The sequence below is a fragment of the Phytophthora sojae genome, assembly GCF_000149755.1.
Source record: "Phytophthora sojae unplaced genomic scaffold PHYSOscaffold_6, whole genome shotgun sequence".
Lineage (NCBI taxonomy): Eukaryota > Oomycota > Peronosporomycetes > Peronosporales > Peronosporaceae > Phytophthora > Phytophthora sojae.
The window spans coordinates 39,569-55,411 of NW_009258120.1; the positions used below are offsets into that span (position 1 = coordinate 39,569).

The following is a 15,843-nucleotide window of genomic DNA, read 5'->3' on the forward strand; positions in this document are numbered from 1 at the left end:
GTGTAGCCACAGGTGGTGGGCTGCTGGTGGGCAAGGCGAGAATCGGGACCGAGGCCTTCTGCACGGTTGCAGGCTGCGTGGGGTGGCTCAGCGGACGTGGCTGGCCATGGCGATACCATTTGCGCTCTAATTGACCGACAACGAGCCATTGGCGCCATCGCTAGAGGCCGTGTAGCCACAGGTGGTGGGCTGCTGGTGGGCAAGGCGAGAATCGGGACCGAGGCCTTCTGCACGGTTGCAGGCCGCGTGGGGTGGCTCAGCGGATGTGGCTGGCCATGGCGATACCATTTGCGCTCTAATTTACCACCAACGAGCCATTGGCGCCATCGCTAGAGGCCGTGTAGCCACTGGTGGTGGGCTGCTGGTGGCCAAGGCGAGAATCGGGACCGAGGCCTTCTGCACGGTTGCAGGCCGCGTGGGGTGGCTCAGCGGATGTGGCTGGCCATGGCGATACCATTTGCGCACTAATTTACCACCAACGAGCCATTGGCGCCATCGCTAGGGGCCGTGTAGCCACTGGTGGTGGGCTGCTGGTGGGCAAGGCGAGAATCGGGACCGAGGCCTTCTGCACGGTTGCAGGCCGCGTGGGGTGGCTCAGCGGATGTGGCTGGCCATGGCGATACCATTTGCGCTCTAATTTACCACCAACGAGCCATTGGCGCCATCGCTAGAGGCCGTGTAGCCACTGGTGGTGGGCTGCTGGTGGGCAAGGCGAGAATCGGGACCGAGGCCTTCTGCACGGTTGCAGGCCGCGTGGGGTGGCTCAGCGGATGTGGCTGGCCATGGCGATACCATTTGCGCTCTAATTTACCACCAACGAGCCATTGGCGCCATCGCTAGAGGCCGTGTAGCCACTGGTGGTGGGCTGCTGGTGGGCAAGGCGAGAATCGGGACCGAGGCCTTCTGCACGGTTGCAGGCTGCGTGGGGTGGCTCAGCGGATGTGGCTGGCCATGGCGATACCATTTGCGCTCTAATTTACCACCAACGAGCCATTGGCGCCATCGCTAGAGGCCGTGTAGCCACTGGTGGTGGGCTGCTGGTGGGCAAGGCGAGAATCGGGACCGAGGCCTTCTGCACGGTTGCAGGCCGCGTGGGGTGGCTCAGCGGATGTGGCTGGCCATGGCGATACCATTTGCGCTCTAATTTACCACCAACGAGCCATTGGCGCCATCGCTAGAGGCCGTGTAGCCACTGGTGGTGGGCTGCTGGTGGGCAAGGCGAGAATCGGGACCGAGGCCTTCTGCACGGTTGCAGGCCGCGTGGGGTGGCTCAGCGGATGTGGCTGGCCATGGCGATACCATTTGCGCTCTAATTTACCACCAACGAGCCATTGGCGCCATCGCTAGAGGCCGTGTAGCCACTGGTGGTGGGCTGCTGGTGGCCAAGGCGAGAATCGGGACCGAGGCCTTCTGCACGGTTGCAGGCTGCGTGGGGTGGCTCAGCGGATGTGGCTGGCCATGGCGATACCATTTGCGCTCTAATTTACCACCAACGAGCCATTGGCGCCATCGCTAGGGGCCGTGTAGCCACTGGTGGTGGGCTGCTGGTGGCCAAGGCGAGAATCGGGACCGAGGCCTTCTGCACGGTTGCAGGCTGCTTGGGGTGGCTCAGCGGATGTGGCTGGCCATGGCGATACCATTTGCGCTCTAATTTACCACCAACGAGCCATTGGCGCCATCGCTAGAGGCCGTGTAGCCACTGGTGGTGGGCTGCTGGTGGCCAAGGCGAGAATCGGGACCGAGGCCTTCTGCACGGTTGCAGGCTGCGTGGGGTGGCTCAGCGGATGTGGCTGGCCATGGCGATACCATTTGCGCTCTAATTTACCACCAACGAGCCATTGGCGCCATCGCTAGAGGCCGTGTAGCCACTGGTGGTGGGCTGCTGGTGGCCAAGGCGAGAATCGGGACCGAGGCCTTCTGCACGGTTGCAGGCTGCGTGGGGTGGCTCAGCGGATGTGGCTGGCCATGGCGATACCATTTGCGCACTAATTTACCACGAACGAGCCATTGGCGCCATCGCTAGAGGCCGTGTAGCCACTGCTGGTGGGCTGCTGGTGGCCAAGGCGAGAATCGGGACCGAGGCCTTCTGCACGGTTGCAGGCTGCGTGGGGTGGCTCAGCGGATGTGGCTGGCCATGGCGATACCATTTGCGCACTAATTGACCGACAACGAGCCATTGGCGCCATCGCTAGGGGCCGTGTAGCCACTGGTGGTGGGCTGCTGGTGGGCAAGGCGAGAATCGGGACCGAGGCCTTCTGCACGGTTGCAGGCCGCGTGGGGTGGCTCAGCGGATGTGGCTGGCCATGGCGATACCATTTGCGCACTAATTTACCACCAACGAGCCATTGGCGCCATCGCTAGAGGCCGTGTAGCCACTGGTGGTGGGCTGCTGGTGGCCAAGGCGAGAATCGGGACCGAGGCCTTCTGCACGGTTGCAGGCCGCGTGGGGTGGCTCAGCGGATGTGGCTGGCCATGGCGATACCATTTGCGCTCTAATTGACCGACAACGAGCCATTGGCGCCATCGCTAGGGGCCGTGTAGCCACTGGTGGTGGGCTGCTGGTGGGCAAGGCGAGAATCGGGACCGAGGCCTTCTGCACGGTTGCAGGCCGCGTGGGGTGGCTCAGCGGATGTGGCTGGCCATGGCGATACCATTTGCGCTCTAATTTACCACCAACGAGCCATTGGCGCCATCGCTAGGGGCCGTGTAGCCACTGGTGGTGGGCTGCTGGTGGGCAAGGCGAGAATCGGGACCGAGGCCTTCTGCACGGTTGCAGGCCGCGTGGGGTGGCTCAGCGGATGTGGCTGGCCATGGCGATACCATTTGCGCTCTAATTTACCACCAACGAGCCATTGGCGCCATCGCTAGGGGCCGTGTAGCCACTGGTGGTGGGCTGCTGGTGGGCAAGGCGAGAATCGGGACCGAGGCCTTCTGCACGGTTGCAGGCCGCGTGGGGTGGCTCAGCGGATGTGGCTGGCCATGGCGATACCATTTGCGCACTAATTGACCGACAACGAGCCATTGGCGCCATCGCTAGGGGCCGTGTAGCCACTGGTGGTGGGCTGCTGGTGGGCAAGGCGAGAATCGGGACCGAGGCTTTCTGCACGGTTGCAGGCCGCGTGGGGTGGCTCAGCGGATGTGGCTGGCCATGGCGATACCATTTGCGCTCTAATTTACCACGAACGAGCCATTGGCGCCATCGCTAGGGGCCGTGTAGCCACTGGTGGTGGGCTGCTGGTGGCCAAGGCGAGAATCGGGACCGAGGCCTTCTGCACGGTTGCAGGCTGCGTGGGGTGGCTCAGCGGATGTGGCTGGCCATGGCGATACCATTTGCGCACTAATTTACCACCAACGAGCCAATGGCGCCATCGCTAGGGGCCGTGTAGCCACAGGTGGTGGGCTGCTGGTGGCCAAGGCGAGAATCGGGACCGAGGCCTTCTGCACGGTTGCAGGCTGCGTGGGGTGGCTCAGCGGATGTGGCTGGCCATGGCGATACCATTTGCGCTCTAATTTACCACCAACGAGCCATTGGCGCCATCGCTAGAGGCCGTGTAGCCACTGGTGGTGGGCTGCTGGTGGCCAAGGCGAGAATCGGGACCGAGGCCTTCTGCACGGTTGCAGGCCGCGTGGGGTGGCTCAGCGGATGTGGCTGGCCATGGCGATACCATTTGCGCTCTAATTTACCACCAACGAGCCATTGGCGCCATCGCTAGAGGCCGTGTAGCCACTGGTGGTGGGCTGCTGGTGGGCAAGGCGAGAATCGGGACCGAGGCCTTCTGCACGGTTGCAGGCCGCGTGGGGTGGCTCAGCGGATGTGGCTGGCCATGGCGATACCATTTGCGCTCTAATTTACCACCAACGAGCCATTGGCGCCATCGCTAGGGGCCGTGTAGCCACTGGTGGTGGGCTGCTGGTGGGCAAGGCGAGAATCGGGACCGAGGCTTTCTGCACGGTTGCAGGCCGCGTGGGGTGGCTCAGCGGATGTGGCTGGCCATGGCGATACCATTTGCGCTCTAATTTACCACCAACGAGCCATTGGCGCCATCGCTAGGGGCCGTGTAGCCACTGGTGGTGGGCTGCTGGTGGCCAAGGCGAGAATCGGGACCGAGGCCTTCTGCACGGTTGCAGGCCGCGTGGGGTGGCTCAGCGGATGTGGCTGGCCATGGCGATACCATTTGCGCACTAATTTACCACCAACGAGCCATTGGCGCCATCGCTAGGGGCCGTGTAGCCACTGGTGGTGGGCTGCTGGTGGCCAAGGCGAGAATCGGGACCGAGGCCTTCTGCACGGTTGCAGGCTGCGTGGGGTGGCTCAGCGGATGTGGCTGGCCATGGCGATACCATTTGCGCTCTAATTTACCACCAACGAGCCATTGGCGCCATCGCTAGAGGCCGTGTAGCCACTGGTGGTGGGCTGCTGGTGGCCAAGGCGAGAATCGGGACCGAGGCCTTCTGCACGGTTGCAGGCCGCGTGGGGTGGCTCAGCGGATGTGGCTGGCCATGGCGATACCATTTGCGCACTAATTTACCACCAACGAGCCATTGGCGCCATCGCTAGAGGCCGTGTAGCCACTGGTGGTGGGCTGCTGGTGGGCAAGGCGAGAATCGGGACCGAGGCCTCCTGCACGGTTGCAGGCCGCGTGGGGTGGCTCAGCGGATGTGGCTGGCCATGGCGATACCATTTGCGCACTAATTTACCACCAACGAGCCATTGGCGCCATCGCTAGAGGCCGTGTAGCCACTGGTGGTGGGCTGCTGGTGGGCAAGGCGAGAATCGGGACCGAGGCCTCCTGCACGGTTGCAGGCTGCGTGGGGTGGCTCAGCGGATGTGGCTGGCCATGGCGATACCATTTGCGCTCTAATTTACCACCAACGAGCCATTGGCGCCATCGCTAGAGGCCGTGTAGCCACTGGTGGTGGGCTGCTGGTGGCCAAGGCGAGAATCGGGACCGAGGCCTTCTGCACGGTTGCAGGCCGCGTGGGGTGGCTCAGCGGATGTGGCTGGCCATGGCGATACCATTTGCGCACTAATTTACCACCAACGAGCCATTGGCGCCATCGCTAGGGGCCGTGTAGCCACAGGTGGTGGGCTGCTGGTGGGCAAGGCGAGAATCGGGACCGAGGCCTTCTGCACGGTTGCAGGCTGCGTGGGGTGGCTCAGCGGATGTGGCTGGCCATGGCGATACCATTTGCGCTCTAATTTACCACCAACGAGCCATTGGCGCCATCGCTAGAGGCCGTGTAGCCACTGGTGGTGGGCTGCTGGTGGCCAAGGCGAGAATCGGGACCGAGGCCTTCTGCACGGTTGCAGGCTGCGTGGGGTGGCTCAGCGGATGTGGCTGGCCATGGCGATACCATTTGCGCACTAATTTACCACGAACGAGCCATTGGCGCCATCGCTAGGGGCCGTGTAGCCACTGGTGGTGGGCTGCTGGTGGCCAAGGCGAGAATCGGGACCGAGGCCTTCTGCACGGTTGCAGGCCGCGTGGGGTGGCTCAGCGGATGTGGCTGGCCATGGCGATACCATTTGCGCTCTAATTGACCGACAACGAGCCATTGGCGCCATCGCTAGGGGCCGTGTAGCCACTGGTGGTGGGCTGCTGGTGGGCAAGGCGAGAATCGGGACCGAGGCCTTCTGCACGGTTGCAGGCTGCGTGGGGTGGCTCAGCGGATGTGGCTGGCCATGGCGATACCATTTGCGCACTAATTGACCGACAACGAGCCATTGGCGCCATCGCTAGGGGCCGTGTAGCCACTGGTGGTGGGCTGCTGGTGGGCAAGGCGAGAATCGGGACCGAGGCCTTCTGCACGGTTGCAGGCCGCGTGGGGTGGCTCAGCGGATGTGGCTGGCCATGGCGATACCATTTGCGCACTAATTTACCACCAACGAGCCATTGGCGCCATCGCTAGAGGCCGTGTAGCCACTGGTGGTGGGCTGCTGGTGGCCAAGGCGAGAATCGGGACCGAGGCCTTCTGCACGGTTGCAGGCCGCGTGGGGTGGCTCAGCGGATGTGGCTGGCCATGGCGATACCATTTGCGCACTAATTTACCACCAACGAGCCATTGGCGCCATCGCTAGAGGCCGTGTAGCCACTGGTGGTGGGCTGCTGGTGGCCAAGGCGAGAATCGGGACCGAGGCCTTCTGCACGGTTGCAGGCTGCGTGGGGTGGCTCAGCGGATGTGGCTGGCCATGGCGATACCATTTGCCCTCTAATTTACCACCAACGAGCCATTGGCGCCATCGCTAGGGGCCGTGTAGCCACTGGTGGTGGGCTGCTGGTGGCCAAGGCGAGAATCGGGACCGAGGCCTTCTGCACGGTTGCAGGCCGCGTGGGGTGGCTCAGCGGATGTGGCTGGCCATGGCGATACCATTTGCGCTCTAATTTACCACGAACGAGCCATTGGCGCCATCGCTAGAGGCCGTGTAGCCACTGCTGGTGGGCTGCTGGTGGCCAAGGCAAGAATCGGGACCGAGGCCTTCTGCACGGTTGCAGGCTGCGTGGGGTGGCTCAGCGGATGTGGCTGGCCATGGCGATACCATTTGCGCACTAATTGACCAACAACGAGCCATTGGCGCCATCGCTAGGGGCCGTGTAGCCACTGGTGGTGGGCTGCTGGTGGCCAAGGCGAGAATCGGGACCGAGGCCTTCTGCACGGTTGCAGGCCGCGTGGGGTGGCTCAGCGGATGTGGCTGGCCATGGCGATACCATTTGCGCACTAATTGACCACCAACGAGCCATTGGCGCCATCGCTAGGGGCCGTGTAGCCACTGGTGGTGGGCTGCTGGTGGCCAAGGCGAGAATCGGGACCGAGGCCTTCTGCACGGTTGCAGGCTGCGTGGGGTGGCTCAGCGGATGTGGCTGGCCATGGCGATACCATTTGCGCTCTAATTTACCACCAACGAGCCATTGGCGCCATCGCTAGAGGCCGTGTAGCCACTGGTGGTGGGCTGCTGGTGGGCAAGGCGAGAATCGGGACCGAGGCCTTCTGCACGGTTGCAGGCTGCGTGGGGTGGCTCAGCGGATGTGGCTGGCCATGGCGATACCATTTGCGCTCTAATTTACCACCAACGAGCCATTGGCGCCATCGCTAGAGGCCGTGTAGCCACTGGTGGTGGGCTGCTGGTGGGCAAGGCGAGAATCGGGACCGAGGCCTTCTGCACGGTTGCAGGCTGCGTGGGGTGGCTCAGCGGATGTGGCTGGCCATGGCGATACCATTTGCGCTCTAATTTACCACCAACGAGCCATTGGCGCCATCGCTAGAGGCCGTGTAGCCACTGGTGGTGGGCTGCTGGTGGGCAAGGCGAGAATCGGGACCGAGGCCTTCTGCACGGTTGCAGGCCGCGTGGGGTGGCTCAGCGGATGTGGCTGGCCATGGCGATACCATTTGCGCTCTAATTTACCACCAACGAGCCATTGGCGCCATCGCTAGAGGCCGTGTAGCCACTGGTGGTGGGCTGCTGGTGGGCAAGGCGAGAATCGGGACCGAGGCCTTCTGCACGGTTGCAGGCCGCGTGGGGTGGCTCAGCGGATGTGGCTGGCCATGGCGATACCATTTGCGCTCTAATTTACCACCAACGAGCCAATGGCGCCATCGCTAGGGGCCGTGTAGCCACTGGTGGTGGGCTGCTGGTGGCCAAGGCGAGAATCGGGACCGAGGCCTTCTGCACGGTTGCAGGCTGCGTGGGGTGGCTCAGCGGATGTGGCTGGCCATGGCGATACCATTTGCGCTCTAATTTACCACCAACGAGCCATTGGCGCCATCGCTAGAGGCCGTGTAGCCACTGGTGGTGGGCTGCTGGTGGGCAAGGCGAGAATCGGGACCGAGGCCTTCTGCACGGTTGCAGGCTGCGTGGGGTGGCTCAGCGGATGTGGCTGGCCATGGCGATACCATTTGCGCTCTAATTTACCACCAACGAGCCAATGGCGCCATCGCTAGGGGCCGTGTAGCCACTGGTGGTGGGCTGCTGGTGGGCAAGGCGAGAATCGGGACCGAGGCCTTCTGCACGGTTGCAGGCTGCGTGGGGTGGCTCAGCGGATGTGGCTGGCCATGGCGATACCATTTGCGCTCTAATTTACCACCAACGAGCCATTGGCGCCATCGCTAGAGGCCGTGTAGCCACTGGTGGTGGGCTGCTGGTGGGCAAGGCGAGAATCGGGACCGAGGCCTTCTGCACGGTTGCAGGCTGCGTGGGGTGGCTCAGCGGATGTGGCTGGCCATGGCGATACCATTTGCGCTCTAATTTACCACCAACGAGCCATTGGCGCCATCGCTAGAGGCCGTGTAGCCACTGGTGGTGGGCTGCTGGTGGGCAAGGCGAGAATCGGGACCGAGGCCTTCTGCACGGTTGCAGGCTGCGTGGGGTGGCTCAGCGGATGTGGCTGGCCATGGCGATACCATTTGCGCTCTAATTTACCACCAACGAGCCATTGGCGCCATCGCTAGGGGCCGTGTAGCCACTGGTGGTGGGCTGCTGGTGGGCAAGGCGAGAATCGGGACCGAGGCCTTCTGCACGGTTGCAGGCTGCGTGGGGTGGCTCAGCGGATGTGGCTGGCCATGGCGATACCATTTGCGCACTAATTTACCACCAACGAGCCAATGGCGCCATCGCTAGGGGCCGTGTAGCCACTGGTGGTGGGCTGCTGGTGGGCAAGGCGAGAATCGGGACCGAGGCCTTCTGCACGGTTGCAGGCTGCGTGGGGTGGCTCAGCGGATGTGGCTGGCCATGGCGATACCATTTGCGCACTAATTTACCACCAACGAGCCATTGGCGCCATCGCTAGAGGCCGTGTAGCCACTGGTGGTGGGCTGCTGGTGGCCAAGGCGAGAATCGGGACCGAGGCCTTCTGCACGGTTGCAGGCTGCGTGGGGTGGCTCAGCGGATGTGGCTGGCCATGGCGATACCATTTGCGCACTAATTGACCACCAACGAGCCATTGGCGCCATCGCTAGGGGCCGTGTAGCCACTGGTGGTGGGCTGCTGGTGGGCAAGGCGAGAATCGGGACCGAGGCCTTCTGCACGGTTGCAGGCTGCGTGGGGTGGCTCAGCGGATGTGGCTGGCCATGGCGATACCATTTGCGCTCTAATTTACCACCAACGAGCCATTGGCGCCATCGCTAGAGGCCGTGTAGCCACTGGTGGTGGGCTGCTGGTGGGCAAGGCGAGAATCGGGACCGAGGCCTTCTGCACGGTTGCAGGCTGCGTGGGGTGGCTCAGCGGATGTGGCTGGCCATGGCGATACCATTTGCGCTCTAATTGACCGCCAACGAGCCATTGGCGCCATCGCTAGGGGCCGTGTAGCCACAGGTGGTGGGCTGCTGGTGGGCAAGGCGAGAATCGGGACCGAGGCCTTCTGCACGGTTGCAGGCTGCGTGGGGTGGCTCAGCGGATGTGGCTGGCCATGGCGATACCATTTGCGCACTAATTGACCACCAACGAGCCATTGGCGCCATCGCTAGAGGCCGTGTAGCCACTGGTGGTGGGCTGCTGGTGGCCAAGGCGAGAATCGGGACCGAGGCCTTCTGCACGGTTGCAGGCTGCGTGGGGTGGCTCAGCGGATGTGGCTGGCCATGGCGATACCATTTGCGCTCTAATTTACCACCAACGAGCCATTGGCGCCATCGCTAGAGGCCGTGTAGCCACTGGTGGTGGGCTGCTGGTGGCCAAGGCGAGAATCGGGACCGAGGCCTTCTGCACGGTTGCAGGCTGCGTGGGGTGGCTCAGCGGATGTGGCTGGCCATGGCGATACCATTTGCGCTCTAATTTACCACCAACGAGCCATTGGCGCCATCGCTAGAGGCCGTGTAGCCACTGGTGGTGGGCTGCTGGTGGCCAAGGCGAGAATCGGGACCGAGGCCTTCTGCACGGTTGCAGGCTGCGTGGGGTGGCTCAGCGGATGTGGCTGGCCATGGCGATACCATTTGCGCTCTAATTTACCACCAACGAGCCATTGGCGCCATCGCTAGAGGCCGTGTAGCCACTGGTGGTGGGCTGCTGGTGGCCAAGGCGAGAATCGGGACCGAGGCCTCCTGCACGGTTGCAGGCTGCGTGGGGTGGCTCAGCGGATGTGGCTGGCCATGGCGATACCATTTGCGCTCTAATTTACCACCAACGAGCCATTGGCGCCATCGCTAGAGGCCGTGTAGCCACTGGTGGTGGGCTGCTGGTGGCCAAGGCGAGAATCGGGACCGAGGCCTTCTGCACGGTTGCAGGCCGCGTGGGGTGGCTCAGCGGATGTGGCTGGCCATGGCGATACCATTTGCGCACTAATTTACCACCAACGAGCCATTGGCGCCATCGCTAGAGGCCGTGTAGCCACTGGTGGTGGGCTGCTGGTGGGCAAGGCGAGAATCGGGACCGAGGCCTCCTGCACGGTTGCAGGCCGCGTGGGGTGGCTCAGCGGATGTGGCTGGCCATGGCGATACCATTTGCGCACTAATTTACCACCAACGAGCCATTGGCGCCATCGCTAGAGGCCGTGTAGCCACTGGTGGTGGGCTGCTGGTGGGCAAGGCGAGAATCGGGACCGAGGCCTCCTGCACGGTTGCAGGCTGCGTGGGGTGGCTCAGCGGATGTGGCTGGCCATGGCGATACCATTTGCGCTCTAATTTACCACCAACGAGCCATTGGCGCCATCGCTAGAGGCCGTGTAGCCACTGGTGGTGGGCTGCTGGTGGCCAAGGCGAGAATCGGGACCGAGGCCTTCTGCACGGTTGCAGGCCGCGTGGGGTGGCTCAGCGGATGTGGCTGGCCATGGCGATACCATTTGCGCACTAATTTACCACCAACGAGCCATTGGCGCCATCGCTAGGGGCCGTGTAGCCACAGGTGGTGGGCTGCTGGTGGGCAAGGCGAGAATCGGGACCGAGGCCTTCTGCACGGTTGCAGGCTGCGTGGGGTGGCTCAGCGGATGTGGCTGGCCATGGCGATACCATTTGCGCACTAATTGACCGACAACGAGCCATTGGCGCCATCGCTAAGGGCCGTGTAGCCACTGGTGGTGGGCTGCTGGTGGCCAAGGCGAGAATCGGGACCGAGGCCTTCTGCACGGTTGCAGGCTGCGTGGGGTGGCTCAGCGGATGTGGCTGGCCATGGCGATACCATTTGCGCTCTAATTTACCACCAACGAGCCATTGGCGCCATCGCTAGAGGCCGTGTAGCCACTGGTGGTGGGCTGCTGGTGGCCAAGGCGAGAATCGGGACCGAGGCCTTCTGCACGGTTGCAGGCCGCGTGGGGTGGCTCAGCGGATGTGGCTGGCCATGGCGATACCATTTGCGCTCTAATTTACCACCAACGAGCCATTGGCGCCATCGCTAGAGGCCGTGTAGCCACTGGTGGTGGGCTGCTGGTGGGCAAGGCGAGAATCGGGACCGAGGCCTTCTGCACGGTTGCAGGCTGCGTGGGGTGGCTCAGCGGATGTGGCTGGCCATGGCGATACCATTTGCGCTCTAATTTACCACCAACGAGCCATTGGCGCCATCGCTAGAGGCCGTGTAGCCACTGGTGGTGGGCTGCTGGTGGGCAAGGCGAGAATCGGGACCGAGGCCTTCTGCACGGTTGCAGGCCGCGTGGGGTGGCTCAGCGGATGTGGCTGGCCATGGCGATACCATTTGCGCACTAATTTACCACCAACGAGCCATTGGCGCCATCGCTAGAGGCCGTGTAGCCACTGGTGGTGGGCTGCTGGTGGGCAAGGCGAGAATCGGGACCGAGGCCTCCTGCACGGTTGCAGGCTGCGTGGGGTGGCTCAGCGGATGTGGCTGGCCATGGCGATACCATTTGCGCTCTAATTGACCGACAACGAGCCATTGGCGCCATCGCTAGAGGCCGTGTAGCCACTGCTGGTGGGCTGCTGGTGGCCAAGGCGAGAATCGGGACCGAGGCCTTCTGCACGGTTGCAGGCTGCGTGGGGTGGCTCAGCGGACGTGGCTGGCCATGGCGATACCATTTGCGCTCTAATTTACCACCAACGAGCCATTGGCGCCATCGCTAGAGGCCGTGTAGCCACTGGTGGTGGGCTGCTGGTGGCCAAGGCGAGAATCGGGACCGAGGCCTTCTGCACGGTTGCAGGCTGCGTGGGGTGGCTCAGCGGATGTGGCTGGCCATGGCGATACCATTTGCGCTCTAATTGACCGACAACGAGCCATTGGCGCCATCGCTAGAGGCCGTGTAGCCACTGGTGGTGGGCTGCTGGTGGCCAAGGCGAGAATCGGGACCGAGGCCTTCTGCACGGTTGCAGGCTGCGTGGGGTGGCTCAGCGGACGTGGCTGGCCATGGCGATACCATTTGCGCTCTAATTTACCACCAACGAGCCATTGGCGCCATCGCTAGAGGCCGTGTAGCCACTGGTGGTGGGCTGCTGGTGGCCAAGGCGAGAATCGGGACCGAGGCCTTCTGCACGGTTGCAGGCTGCGTGGGGTGGCTCAGCGGACGTGGCTGGCCATGGCGATACCATTTGCGCTCTAATTGACCGACAACGAGCCATTGGCGCCATCGCTAGAGGCCGTGTAGCCACTGGTGGTGGGCTGCTGGTGGCCAAGGCGAGAATCGGGACCGAGGCCTTCTGCACGGTTGCAGGCCGCGTGGGGTGGCTCAGCGGATGTGGCTGGCCATGGCGATACCATTTGCGCACTAATTTACCACCAACGAGCCATTGGCGCCATCGCTAGAGGCCGTGTAGCCACTGGTGGTGGGCTGCTGGTGGCCAAGGCGAGAATCGGGACCGAGGCCTTCTGCACGGTTGCAGGCTGCGTGGGGTGGCTCAGCGGATGTGGCTGGCCATGGCGATACCATTTGCGCTCTAATTGACCGACAACGAGCCATTGGCGCCATCGCTAGAGGCCGTGTAGCCACTGGTGGTGGGCTGCTGGTGGCCAAGGCGAGAATCGGGACCGAGGCCTTCTGCACGGTTGCAGGCTGCGTGGGGTGGCTCAGCGGATGTGGCTGGCCATGGCGATACCATTTGCGCTCTAATTTACCACCAACGAGCCATTGGCGCCATCGCTAGAGGCCGTGTAGCCACTGGTGGTGGGCTGCTGGTGGCCAAGGCGAGAATCGGGACCGAGGCCTTCTGCACGGTTGCAGGCTGCGTGGGGTGGCTCAGCGGATGTGGCTGGCCATGGCGATACCATTTGCGCTCTAATTTACCACCAACGAGCCATTGGCGCCATCGCTAGGGGCCGTGTAGCCACTGGTGGTGGGCTGCTGGTGGCCAAGGCGAGAATCGGGACCGAGGCCTTCTGCACGGTTGCAGGCTGCGTGGGGTGGCTCAGCGGATGTGGCTGGCCATGGCGATACCATTTGCGCACTAATTTACCACCAACGAGCCATTGGCGCCATCGCTAGAGGCCGTGTAGCCACTGGTGGTGGGCTGCTGGTGGCCAAGGCGAGAATCGGGACCGAGGCCTTCTGCACGGTTGCAGGCTGCGTGGGGTGGCTCAGCGGATGTGGTTGGCCATGGCGATACCATTTGCGCTCTAATTTACCACCAACGAGCCATTGGCGCCATCGCTAGAGGCCGTGTAGCCACTGGTGGTGGGCTGCTGGTGGGCAAGGCGAGAATCGGGACCGAGGCCTTCTGCACGGTTGCAGGCCGCGTGGGGTGGCTCAGCGGAAGTGGCTGGCCATGGCGATACCATTTGTGCTCTAATTGACCGACAACGAGCCATTGGCGCCATCACTAGAGGCCGTGTAGCCACAGGTGGTGGGCTGCTGGTGGGCAAGGCGAGAATCGGGACCGAGGCCTTCTGCACGGTTGCAGGCTGCGTGGGGTGGCTCAGCGGAAGTGGCTGGCCATGGCGATACCATTTGTGCTCTAATTGACCGACAACGAGCCATTGGCGCCATCGCTAGAGGCCGTGTAGCCACTGGTGGTGGGCTGCTGGTGGGCAAGGCGAGAATCGGGACCGAGGCCTTCTGCACGGTTGCAGGCTGCGTGGGGTGGCTCAGCGGATGTGGCTGGCCATGGCGATACCATTTGCGCTCTAATTGACCGCCAACGAGCCATTGGCGCCATCGCTAGAGGCCGTGTAGCCACTGGTGGTGGGCTGCTGGTGGGCAAGGCGAGAATCGGGACCGAGGCCTTCTGCACGGTTGCAGGCCGCGTGGGGTGGCTCAGCGGATGTGGCTGGCCATGGCGATACCATTTGCGCACTAATTTACCACCAACGAGCCAATGGCGCCATCGCTAGAGGCCGTGTAGCCACTGGTGGTGGGCTGCTGGTGGGCAAGGCGAGAATCGGGACCGAGGCCTTCTGCACGGTTGCAGGCTGCGTGGGGTGGCTCAGCGGATGTGGCTGGCCATGGCGATACCATTTGCGCACTAATTTACCACCAACGAGCCAATGGCGCCATCGCTAGGGGCCGTGTAGCCACTGGTGGTGGGCTGCTGGTGGGCAAGGCGAGAATCGGGACCGAGGCCTTCTGCACGGTTGCAGGCTGCGTGGGGTGGCTCAGCGGATGTGGATGGCCATGGCGATACCATTTGCGCACTAATTTACCACCAACGAGCCATTGGCGCCATCGCTAGAGGCCGTGTAGCCACTGGTGGTGGGCTGCTGGTGGGCAAGGCGAGAATCGGGACCGAGGCCTTCTGCACGGTTGCAGGCTGCGTGGGGTGGCTCAGCGGATGTGGCTGGCCATGGCGATACCATTTGCGCTCTAATTTACCACCAACGAGCCATTGGCGCCATCGCTAGAGGCCGTGTAGCCACTGGTGGTGGGCTGCTGGTGGGCAGGCGAGAATCGGGACCGAGGCCTTTTGCACGGTTGCAGGCCGCGTGGGGTGGCTCAGCGGATGTGGCTGGCCATGGCGATACCATTTGCGCTCTAATTTACCACCAACGAGCCAATGGCGCCATCGCTAGGGGCCGTGTAGCCACTGGTGGTGGGCTGCTGGTGGCCAAGGCGAGAATCGGGACCGAGGCCTTCTGCACGGTTGCAGGCTGCGTGGGGTGGCTCAGCGGATGTGGCTGGCCATGGCGATACCATTTGCGCACTAATTGACCGACAACGAGCCATTGGCGCCATCGCTAGGGGCCGTGTAGCCACTGGTGGTGGGCTGCTGGTGGGCAAGGCGAGAATCGGGACCGAGGCCTTCTGCACGGTTGCAGGCCGCGTGGGGTGGCTCAGCGGATGTGGCTGGCCATGGCGATACCATTTGCGCACTAATTTACCACGAACGAGCCATTGGCGCCATCGCTAGGGGCCGTGTAGCCACTGGTGGTGGGCTGCTGGTGGCCAAGGCGAGAATCGGGACCGAGGCCTTCTGCACGGTTGCAGGCCGCGTGGGGTGGCTCAGCGGATGTGGCTGGCCATGGCGATACCATTTGCGCATTAATTTACCACCAACGAGCCATTGGCGCCATCGCTAGAGGCCGTGTAGCCACTGCTGGTGGGCTGCTGGTGGCCAAGGCGAGAATCGGGACCGAGGCCTTCTGCACGGTTGCAGGCCGCGTGGGGTGGCTCAGCGGATGTGGCTGGCCATGGCGATACCATTTGCGCTCTAATTTACCACGAACGAGCCATTGGCGCCATCGCTAGAGGCCGTGTAGCCACTGCTGGTGGGCTGCTGGTGGCCAAGGCAAGAATCGGGACCGAGGCCTTCTGCACGGTTGCAGGCTGCGTGGGGTGGCTCAGCGGATGTGGCTGGCCATGGCGATACCATTTGCGCACTAATTGACCGACAACGAGCCATTGGCGCCATCGCTAGGGGCCGTGTAGCCACTGGTGGTGGGCTGCTGGTGGGCAAGGCGAGAATCGGGACCGAGGCCTTCTGCACGGTTGCAGGCCGCGTGGGGTGGCTCAGCGGATGTGGCTGGCCATGGCGATACCATTGCGCACT

At 63.3% G+C, this 15,843-nt stretch overlaps 3 protein-coding genes across 3 annotated transcripts in view; all 3 read right to left on the reverse strand.

The window, feature by feature from the left end:
* Positions 1-4,832, reverse strand: part of PHYSODRAFT_514752 (hypothetical protein) — a gene marked incomplete at both ends in the record, with an annotated part of 7,621 nt that extends 2,789 nt beyond the window's left edge. The window contains 4 exons of the mRNA XM_009531890.1: positions 11-73; positions 180-269; positions 856-918; positions 4,743-4,832. Of these exons, the coding sequence (XP_009530185.1) occupies positions 11-73; positions 180-269; positions 856-918; positions 4,743-4,832 (306 nt within the window). The remainder of the gene's footprint in view (positions 1-10; positions 74-179; positions 270-855; positions 919-4,742) is intronic.
* Positions 4,695-8,215, reverse strand: PHYSODRAFT_511107 (hypothetical protein; the record flags this gene model as incomplete). Its single annotated transcript, XM_009531891.1, has 5 exons — positions 4,695-4,832; positions 5,081-5,170; positions 6,433-6,508; positions 7,913-8,043; positions 8,123-8,215. Coding segments are annotated over 5 exons (528 nt in total), but the record flags the coding sequence as incomplete, so codon positions are not given.
* A 5,382-nt stretch (positions 8,216-13,597) lies between these two features.
* Positions 13,598-15,140, reverse strand: PHYSODRAFT_388569 (hypothetical protein; the record flags this gene model as incomplete). The annotated part of the gene is made up of 3 exons (XM_009531892.1): positions 13,598-13,762; positions 13,869-13,958; positions 14,988-15,140. Coding segments are annotated over 3 exons (408 nt in total), but the record flags the coding sequence as incomplete, so codon positions are not given.
* Positions 15,141-15,843: the final 703 nt, after the last annotated feature.